The 11,263-nt window shown below is 37.3% G+C and overlaps 1 protein-coding gene and 1 pseudogene across 1 annotated transcript; one reads left to right on the forward strand and one right to left on the reverse strand.

The window, feature by feature from the left end:
* Positions 1–332: 332 nt before the first annotated feature.
* Positions 333–1,215, reverse strand: LOC128317025 (olfactory receptor 52J3-like; annotated as a pseudogene).
* Positions 1,216–7,083: 5,868 nt separating this feature from the next.
* Positions 7,084–10,990, forward strand: LOC117599102 (olfactory receptor 52K1). The gene is made up of 2 exons (XM_034310873.2): positions 7,084–8,097; positions 10,548–10,990. Exons 1-2 carry the CDS (start codon positions 7,212–7,214, stop codon positions 10,988–10,990), a joined length of 1,329 nt encoding a protein of 442 aa, XP_034166764.2. The 5' UTR covers positions 7,084–7,211.
* Positions 10,991–11,263: the final 273 nt, after the last annotated feature.

Raw genomic sequence — 11,263 nt, forward strand, 5'->3', positions numbered from 1 at the left:
TAAGTCCTTGAAAATAATTATTTACAACATGTAATATAATATTTACATTAAGGTCTACACAGATGCACTGATGCTTTTACTGATAGTTTGATAGTTTACAGATTGTCTCAATTAAAAATGCTTCACTACCACTAATCTACTCATATGTTGATAAATTGTTGAAGGTCTGTAAATTATTTACCACTTACACTGCAACACTAAAAATGAACTGTTATTAAACCTTATTACTATTTCATAAATCAATACATGGAAGCCCAAACTTTTGCTATTTCACTGGAACAACTGTGACTAGGTGCTAATTTTATTGTTTCGAATATTTGATCAGATTGATTCTAATTCTTTAGTCGTAAACCACAAATAAGGGGGTTAAAGCAGGCAGGGTCTAGGAGATACATTAAGGTAGTCAAGACCTGCACAACTCATAGAATTGTATTTACCCTATCTCCAACAAATGCAGTAACAATACTGAAATAGGTAACTGCTATACTCATTGAGTGCTGCATGTCTGAATGGCTTTTTGGCAAGAGTCTCTATAGGGAGACTGAAATATTATCAAAAAATAGCAACATAGGAGGAAAGTATAAAGACACAAGCAGTACTTGAAATGCTGAAACCTAATACACCAGCTATATAGTTTTTAGAGACATCACCACAGGCCATATTAACAACTGATGTATGCTCACATACGCAGTGGTAAATTAGGTTTGACTTGCAAAATGGCATTGGTACGACAGGACCAACAATTCCAAGTACAAAATTATGAATTACCAAAATAGAGCGGAAAAGGAGAGAATTGTTTCAAATTTTTCAAAGTTATGGTAATGTAAAGGGTAGATAATGGCACAAAACCTGTCAACAGCCATCCAAATAAAATGCTTGACTGAAAGCAATTTGTAACATGAAGAACAAACATTTGGATGAGGCATTCACTTTTAGCTATTAAATTCAAATCACGCAAAAAACTATTCAGCATCCTGGGAATACGAATATTGGCACAGCAATATTACCAAGAGCAGTAATTAATGCAATCAAAATGTACACAGGAGCATGCAAAGTGTTTTGCTTTAAAATTACCAATATCAGTACAGAGTTAGCTGTTAAAGCATGGGCAAATATGATCAAAAAGGGAATAAAGAGGAGGGGCCGGTATCCTTGAAGGTCTGTAAATCCAATTAAATGGAATTCACAGAAGTTGTAGACTGACCAGTAATCCATCCCTTCAACTGAACTTTTCTGTACAAAACTAAAAATTCAGAAATAACAAATTTACACAGTCATGTTTTGACACAATTTCATAACATGTAGAGCAAATTCTGTGTAATTTTACCATATATAGACAGTGTGTTATTTATAATAGTAAATGGAAATAATCTAAAATGATTTTAAAACCTTAACACTTCTACGTGTTCTGCACAGTAAAACATTACTATGTACTCTGTGTAAATCTTTTAACTGCTATTGATATTGTTCATCAAGCACACTTGGAAAATCTTGTTATTGGTCTGCTTAACTGACCTGACTTTAAGGTGCTCTTAAATATAAATTCTATCCCCTTGACATTCTCCCAGTCCTGTAATAGAGCCAATACCAAAAAATCTGATTACTTTCTAGACAATTAGAGCCACATTTCAAGTCAGAATATTGTTAGTCTTTTTATATACCGGCTACAGATTATGACTGTAGATTGTGGATTGTTATAAGCTGCCTTGAATAACAGCATGTAATAAAGGTGCAGATGTTGAATGACTAACAAGATCAAAAAGAAACATGGCTAGAAAAGGTATTTGATATTTGAGGTGGAATTTATCATGTATGCACAGTACATATTTACCTAATTAGATGCTGGGTTAGTAATATGTTATTACACAGATGTGCTTTGTAACAATAATAATAATAATAATAATAATAATTATTATTATTATTATTATTATTATTATTATTATTATTATTATAATGAATATGCAGTTACTATATGAACATGATTAGCAGGTTTATCTACCAGGAAGTGAATCCACAATATTGACATTGCTACCTATAACCTGAGGGTAAGCACTTATAATTATGCTTAAGGAAAGACAATGCATTTGGGAATAAATCAATTAATATGTTTACACAAAATTAGCAGCCTTTTGTGGATGCACACAGTATACAGAAAAAATACCTGTTTAATTGTTCTTAATTACTATAAATTGAAAAAGAGCACTCTCAGCTGGGAAGGTGGGTAAGGTAGATAAGGTAGAGAGAACAGTTAAAATGTACAATTTTTAAAAAATATATAAATGAAGACAGGATAAACAGTAGATAGATGACTGGGTGGGGGTGGATTATGGGCCCATAAATCATAAAAACACTAACTTGATGAAACAGAATGGATTACTATTTTATCTTCTTTTATTTGTAAATTATTTTTCAAACTATATACATTTAAATTTATGATACACTCTATATTTCCTGTTAAGTCCATTTCACACACTACAAAATGCAGGGGGTGATACTTATGTCAGCCACTGTCAATATCAACCATTTGAGATTTAAGTTGTTTAAGTTGTTGATTAATTGCTATAATATAAAGAGTTTATTTTTCCACTGTTTTATAAACTAGTAAGTATTCATATACCTTGCCTTTTACCAAAAAAACCATGGTCAATTGATAATTAACTCTATGTCCTTACCTTTAAGCAACTTTCAGGGCTTTAGTCTGATTCCAGTGCTTTTAGGAGCATTGTTGCTTTAAACAAGAACATTGTTGACATATGCTGCCTTCATCCCTGCTTACTTCTATCGCCATCTAGTGTCATCTTTTTCATCTTGCATTGTTTTCTATTCTATGCAAAGTGGGTACTTAAGTTGCAATGGACCTGGCCTACTTACAATTAATTAAAAAATATATATATGGTGGGCAAAAGCCTTAATGCTAATTAATTAACTAATTTTTAAATCTTAAGATCTGAAACCATAAATCAGTTTCTTGTTTGCTTTCAGGATGCTTTGGTTCCATTAACTTATATAACGTAGCCTGTTATTTGGGTTGTTACTTGAAAGCAGAGATACAGTGTGTCCTACATGTTCCTGAGGTTATTTAATACATACGTTGGCATTATTTTATAAATTACTTTATTGTGTTTTTCAGTGGTCACTCAGTAACCTAAAACAACCATTTTTGTAGTTTCATTAATGTGCTTTTATTAATATTAATAATTCAATTCAATTCAATTTTATTTGTATAGCAAATAAAATTGGACAATGGACAACAATGGACATTGTCACAAAGCAGCTTTACAGAAATAAATGGATTCACAAAAAATATATTGTAAATATGTGAATTTATCCCTAATGAGCAAGCCAGAGGCGACGGTGGCAAGGAAAAACTCCCTGACACAATATGAGAAAGAAACCTTGAGGGAAACGAGGCTCAAAAGGGAACCCATCCTCATCTGGGTGCAATGGATAGTGCAATTATAAATAAATCCCTTCTATTTTTGTGTACTATATGGACAAATAGTGCAATTGTGCAACCAGTAAATTCAACACAGTTTTTGCAAGAAGTCTGGTTGGTTAAAATCTATCCACTGTCCACTGTTGGAGTCCTGAGTACGAAAGTGCTCGTGGCAACTGCAGCCCCAAAGCCACTACAGCAATCGCAGTCCCAAGCCATTACAGTACAGCTCCCCATATGTGATCCCCAAGCCATATCCACAGCCCCCAGGTGGAACTATCCCCAGCAATCCAAATGGTTCTTCAGGCCGTCCATATGGGGCCCACCCCCAGCAGCAGCGAGCAAACTCAGCTGATGAGAACTCCAACCAGAAGTAGGGCATCAGGATGGGTCAGACAGGTCCGGGAGCAGAAGGGGTCAGGATCACTGGCATCTCAGAAGTAGCATGTGTAGCTCGACAGAGAGTGAGGAATAAGAGTTAATAAGAGTGCTAATAAGAGTATCATCTTAGCTATCTTTATCTATCTATATATATTCCTAGAGTTTTTGACATTTACTCATAAATTTTGTGTAATAATTTTTATTATTAAGGTCATATTTATATAATGTTAATGTCAAAACTCCAGTTATGTAATCAGCAAGGTTACACAGTGTCACCGGTGTTTCAATTTCACCCTTCCTAACAACCAGGGACCATTTTTAAACACCTGGATAACTTTTTGTGCACATGAGGCAAAGTCACATGATGTGTGACTGTGACTAATGGCTATCTGTACTTTTCACCTTAGAGTGAATGCACACAAAGTTGTTGGCCCTGATGGCATTCCAGGCTGTGTGCTTAAGACCTGTGCAGAACAACTGGCTGAGGTCTTCGTAGACATTTTTAACCTGTCCCTAGACCAAGCAATGATTCCCACCTGCCTCAAGACAGCAACTATTGTGCCAGTCCAGAAAAATTCCATGGGCCTTGATCCTCAGTGACTTTTCTCCTGTTGTCCTCATACCCATCACTGCCAAGTGTTTTGAGAGGCTGATCCTTTGCCATCTGAAATCCTGCATGCCCTCAAAACTGGACCCATATCAGTTCGCCTACAGCCCAAACAGGTCAACACAGGACGCCATCACCACAGCATTCCACTCTGCCCTGACCCTCCTGGAAAACTCCTACGTTAGGATGCTATTCATTGATAGAGTGTGAGCCATTAACACCGTTAACCCTTCCAAGCTGATCTCCAAGCTTCCCGACCTTGGCATCAGCACCTTGCTCTGTAATTGGACCCTGGACTTCCTCACTAACATACCTAAGTCTGTTAGGTTTGACAGCCACATTTCCTCCACCCTTGTACTGGGTAGATAGGTGAGCTTTGCTCAGTCTCCTCAAGAAGTATAAACTCTGACATGCCTTCTTGATCAGGGTCCATCCCACAGGGCTGTGTGCTTATCCCTCTCCTCTACTCCCTGTCCACCCATGACTGCATACCTGTTTATAGCTCGAACTCCATAATCAAGTTCTCTGTCACCATGCAATGATGACGAGATGGCCTGCAGAGAGGAGGTCCTGCACCTGGTGTTGTGGTGTGCTGACATCAACCTGTCCTTCAACACCCAGAAGACCAAGAAGCTCATTGTGGACTGCCAGTGGACCAAGAAGACCCACATGCACACCCCTATCTATATCAATGGGACTGAGGTGGAGTGTGTAGCTGGCTTTAAGTTCCTGGGTGTCCACATCTCTTGGGCCATCAACACTTCCACCCTAATCAAGAAGACACATCAGCATCTTTACTTCTTGAGGAGACTGAGGAAAGCTCACCTAATCACACAGATACTAGTTAGCTTCTATCACTGTTCTTTAAAGAGCATACTGATGAATTGCATCTCAATGTGGTATGGCAGCTGCTCAGTCTCCGACCAGAAGGCCCTCCAGTGGGTGTTGAAAACCACCCAACACATCACAGGTGCCCAGCTACCCTACATTGAAGACATCTGTCACAAACTTTGTCTACTTTTGTCTACTTTGTCATGGACATCTTGCACCCAAACCATAGATTGCTCACTCTTCTCCCCTCCCAGAAATGCTACAGGTACCTCATCTCCAAAATATGTTATGCATGTCACTCCATATCAACATACAAAGACTCAATTTCATAAAGTCCAATTGTACATTTGGTATCCCATGGTGAAAAGTGTACAATGTATGTATAATGCATTATTATTTTGAAAATAAATTATAAAATGATCATGATTTAGTTAAATCTCTAGTCTCTAGCTAAGTCTCTAGAGTTTACACAGAATGCTGCAAAAAACAAAACAAAAAACAAAAAAAATGCCTTGTTGTTAAGAGAGGTCAGAGGAGAATGACCAGATTGGTTCGAGCTGCCGGGAAGAATATAATAACTCATGTAATCACTCTTTACAACCCTGGTGAGCAGAAAAGCATCTTAGCCTGCACAAAACATTGAACTTTGAGGTAGATGGGCTACAACAGCAGAAGACCACATTGGGTTCCACTCCTGTCAACCAAGAACAGGCAGGAATCTGAGGCTATCATGGGCACGGACTCATTGAAGATTAGAAAAAAATTTCACCTGGTCTTTTCCAGTCTTCAACTGTCCAGTTTTGGTGAGTCTGTGCCCATGATAGCCTCAGATTCTTGTTCTTGGGTGATAAGAATGGAACTTGATGTGGTCTTCTTCTGTCTCACTGCTGTGAGATGCATTTCTGCTCACCATAGTGGTAAAGAGTGCTTATTTGAGTTACTCTAGACTTCCTGTCAGCTCAGACCAGTTGGGTCATTCTCCTCTGAGTTCCCTTATCAACAATGTGTTTCCACCCAGGGAACTGCCGCTCACTCAGTGTTTTTTGTTTTTCGCACCATTCCGCGTATACTCTAGAGACTGCTGTGTGTGAAAATCCCAAGAGTTAAGCAGTTTCTGAAATACTCAAACTAGCCCATCTGGCGCCAACAGCCATGCCACGGTTAAAGTCACTGACATCACACTTTTTCCCCATTCTGATGTTTGATGTGAACATTAACTGAAGTTCTTGACCTGTATCTGCATGATTTTATGCATTGTGCTGCTGCCACATGATTGGCTGATGTACTAGTGTTCCTATTACAATGGACCATAAGTGTATAATCAATTAATTAATGTTCATATATGTATATATTAATGTTAACAAATTAAACTTTATATGATCCTTAAGAGATCTTAGTATTAAAAATAAATGTTAGGTTAACTCGATTATAATTTGTTTTTATTATATTAATTAATGTTAACATGGCACATAATGTTAACACATTAATCCACTCTATAGGATCATTAACAAATTCATATTAATCATTAAATAACAATATACAATTGCTTAAAATAGTTTAATAGCAATAGTAATAGCAGTAGTCTGTATAACAAAACTGCTTTGTATAACAAAGCATTCACAATATCCACTATACCTTTGACCTTAAAATGACATGTGCAATACTTCTTAATTAATGCCAGAGGGGAAACTGTTGCTCAGTCTTCCATAGAGAAATTTCTAACAGTTAAAGGAAAGCTATATAAACTAGTTTCTGGTGAACAGAAAACTGTCATGCTTGGCAAGGTCTTAACAAAGTCCAGGTATGGTCTGTAATATAATTCTCAGTATTTTTAACGCTGGCTTTTTTTAATCACTTTATAAAGATTTAAGAGTAATACATTTAGTGGAATGTAACTTTCTTGACAATGCTGTTCTATAATGTCTACTCTATGTCTTTTTTACAGAATCAGTAAATATGCTCAATTTTAACATAACTTTAATTTTTTTGGCTTATGGACCTTCTGGGCCTCTCAATTATGCAGTTTTCTTTGTCAGTTTGTTGACTTATCTTGCAACGCTTTTTGCAAATTTATTGTTGATGCTGGTGATCTACCTTGACACAAGTCTTCACAAACCTATGTACATATTTCTATTCAATTTGGCATTGAATGGAATTATTGGAAGCTCAGCAGTCCTGCCTAACATCATGAACAACCTTCTTGATAATATGAAATTGATCTCCTTTCACAACTGTCTGTTTCAAGTATTCTGTGTCAATATTTATGCAGCATGTGCATACTTAATATTAATGATTATGGCATATGATAGATATGTTGCTATTTGTAAACCATTGCAGTATCATAACATAATGACAGCAATGAAAGTTAGGTTGCTTCTAGGCATAGCCTATATTTTTCCGATTTGCTTTTTAGGTACACAAATACATCTTACTTCACAGATGCCTTTGTGTAGGTACACTATAAACAAGCTGTTTTGTGATAACTTGGCAGTTATCAGCCTCTCATGTGTTAAGAGTGTATTTGGAGACATGTATGGCTTGGCTTTGGTAGTTATCTTTGTTGTTTTTCCTTTGTTATTTGTGGTTATGTCATATGTAAAAATATTACTTGTTAGTTTGAAAGCATCAGCAAATGCCAAAAAAAAGGCTTTAAAAACCTGTCTCCCGCATTTAATCACATTTATTAATTTCTCATCAGCTACTCTTTTCTCTGTAATATATAATCGATTAAATTATTATCTTCCAAAAGAGCTTAATGTTTTCATATCTGTGCATTTTATTCTGATCCCACCCCTCCTGCATCCAATTATATATGGAATGAAAACTGAAACGATTACTCAAAGTTTCATAAAACTTCTGCATAAAAGAGTTTTTGCACTTGAATTTCATTTTCAATCAGTAAAGACCATTTAAAAGCCTGCTTTATGTTGTTCTTAATATAAAGTCTAGTTTGTTACAGTGCTGGTCAACCATAGTATAATTTTGACTGTATAGTTTGCATAACTTCATGATTTTTACACTGATTTGGTGTCTTTGGGGGGGTCAGTATTACAGTAAGTGTGTGTGTGTGTGTGTGTGTGTGTATAAGAGAGAGAGAGTGAGAGAGAGTGAGAGATGGTATGAAGAGTATGGTATGAAGCTATATGTCATCCATATTTCTCTAACATAAATTATTTGGAAATAGTTGCCTTAAAATTCATTATGCACCAATATGTGCAGCTTTCTGCCTTATGCTAGACAACAGTATACAAGAATGCCTACAAAAATGGAAGAAATGAGAAGACGTGGAAGAATTAATCTATGTATAATGCCAATGTAATGACAAGTATATGTAAATAAATGCAAATGTTTTTTATTTTGAAGAATGAATCTTCAAAATGTTATGTTTATGTGTGTTTTTCCCCCAAGAAATTAAATGTGAGTTCATGGACTAATGAAATTGTGAGTTTTGTGAGCTGTGCTTTGTGCATTGTAAAATCTTTATTTTGACAAAATTACACAGCATTTACTACAAGATTGAAAACAACAAGAAGATAGTAAACTAAAAATGGAAAAAATCTAAATTTAGATTGATATGTATGTGTATGGGAATCCAACGGAGACTGAAATTATGTTGGTAAGCCTGGTACACTGTTAAACATATTACAATGAAACATACAAACAAAATAATATAGCCAAGTATGTCAGTAAAGAAAGCAGCATTTAATGTAAGAGACCACTTTTCAGACAAAAATAATAATGAAGGCCACTTGGTTTGCATGCAAAAATAAGAAGCAAGTGCAACTGTCAAGGTCTCCAGAAGAACTATGGCTGGTTCCGCAAGATGCTCAGTAAAACTTACCAGCTAGTTTCCCTACAAAACTGCACAAATTGTAATTGAAACTACAATTTTTTTTTCCTTTTAAAGCAAGCGGTTGTCACACCAAATATTGACTTTGTTTATTTTATTACTGTTTACTGCTCTTTATAGTATTTTTTAATGTAGAAACATTTAAATTCATTATTTTGAAGGTATCTTTACTGCTATTTATAGTATTTTTTAATGTGGAAACATTTGATTTCATTTTTATTTTTGAAGGCATCTTTGCTCTACAGCATTTCTTTGCATGTGCCTAAGACTTTTGCATAGTACTGTACATGTGATACGGACTACAATAGGCCATTCACTTTTATATGTGGAATATGTAAAAAGTGGGAAAGTATACATCCAGGACCTACCATCTGTGTGCCACCTGTTATTATAGCCTAAGGGATTGTCCCGTATTGAAAAATACACTATATGGCCAAATTTGTGGACACCTGACCATCACATCCATATGTGGGCCTTTCCCAAACTGTTGTCACACAGTTGGAAGCACACAATTGTATAGGATACCCTTGTATGCTGTAACATTAAAATTGTCCTTCATTGGAACTAAGTGGCCAAGCCAAGAACTGTTCCAGCATGACAATGCCCCTGTCCGCAAAGCGAGGTCCGTGAACACATGGTTTGCCAATGTTGGAGAGGAAGAACTTGAATTGCCTGCACAGAGCCCTGATCTCAACCACACTGGACACCTTTGGGATGAATTGGAAGACTGTTCAGGTGTCCACATATAGCCATATAGTGTATAATGATGTGTCCCCTGGTGAGTCAATAAGGAACACAAATTGTCCCATATTCTTGTAAACTTCATTTCATACATACACAGTGGTGAGAATAACATAATGGTGAATAAAATCAAAGCATTTGCACAAGAAATAGCAGAGAAGCTCAAAGAAGCTCAGTGGTATGGGGAAGAGCATTATGGGCACACACTATATGAAGTTGCATGTCATTGTTGTCCTAGTTACAGAAAATGTCTTCTAACCCATGAAACACAAGAGGCTGTTGAGGTACGGGTGTGAATATGAGAGGAGAAATGTAGTCAGTCCTTCCCCTGATGATGAATACAAGGCAAACTATACAGTTTAGTGTAGAGCATTTTCTGTCACCCATGGTGTACTGTCTGACTTGAAACAGTATGAGGCAGGTAATAACCATGTCCAAATGGCTATAGAGGAGAAAACAGAGTGAAATCACTGAATTCTTTTAACTTGGACTTCCCTGATAAGGATATGGTAATCAGTTTTTATGTTATGTATTGCTCTTTTTATATATCTGATTGAATGTTGAGGGTTAGGGGTGTTCCTTATTTTTCAACATTGAAGGTGGCAAGCCTAGTGATGAGGTTTTCTTGCTTTTTAAATAAAATCTGAATTTTTGCACGGTAAATCCGTGCATCGTGTGCACACAATCGGTGGCCTATGCAGCTACTCCTGAGGTGGACTGGGTCCAGGGCCACTGGCCCACATCCCTGGATGAAGCCATGCAGCTGTCGGAGAAACACTTGGTGACGGTTCACGTCCCTGGTCTTTCTCACTCTCTCGCTTCTCTCCCCTCTTATTCCCCAGTTCCAGCTCCCCAGAATGAAGGTGCCAGGGACCCCAAAACTGACACCCTGGACCCGGTTTCCTCCCTGATTTTCTTCTCTCTCTACACAGGTAGGATCTTCCGGGCAAAGCCTGGGCAGGTTTGCAGGCATGGCGGGAAAGCCAGGCATTTCCATGATTATTGTTCTCTCATGGAAGTGGGCCCTGATGTGCCGCAGGCCTCCCCCGGTCGGGCAGGAATGTACCGCATGTCAGTTAGTATACGAATAGTACACATCAGACCTTGGTGGACTCAGGGTGTAACCAGACCACTGTCCATCTAAGTCTGATTCAAAGGCATTGGGAAATGCGTGATTGGTGAAGGGGGGGACCCTGAGGCATGCCTTTGACCAAGTGAGAGTAATTGATGGTCAACAAATCCAGCCTAATGTTGCGCTAACCCACCCGTACTTTTCAGTTATTCAGGAAAGGCTATATTTAGTGAAATAGGCCACTCAAACCAAGGAAGAGACTTGGGACAGTCTAAACCATCTCATGGCCCATTTTTATTGGCAAGGCATTCGTGGCAATGTTTGCAGGTGGTGTGCACCAGGTCA

The sequence above is a fragment of the Pangasianodon hypophthalmus genome, chromosome 14, assembly GCF_027358585.1.
Source record: "Pangasianodon hypophthalmus isolate fPanHyp1 chromosome 14, fPanHyp1.pri, whole genome shotgun sequence".
NCBI lineage: Eukaryota > Metazoa > Chordata > Actinopteri > Siluriformes > Pangasiidae > Pangasianodon > Pangasianodon hypophthalmus.

Bases quoted from the DNA above. Each gene is read 5' to 3' on its own strand.
- LOC117599102 (XM_034310873.2), top strand. From the start codon at position 7,212: ATGCTCAATTTTAACATAACTTTAATTTTTTTGGCTTATGGACCTTCT. The intron at 8,098-10,547 runs GTTTCATAAAAC...TGGCCTATGCAG, and splicing joins AACTGAAACGATTACTCAAA to CTACTCCTGAGGTGGACTGG.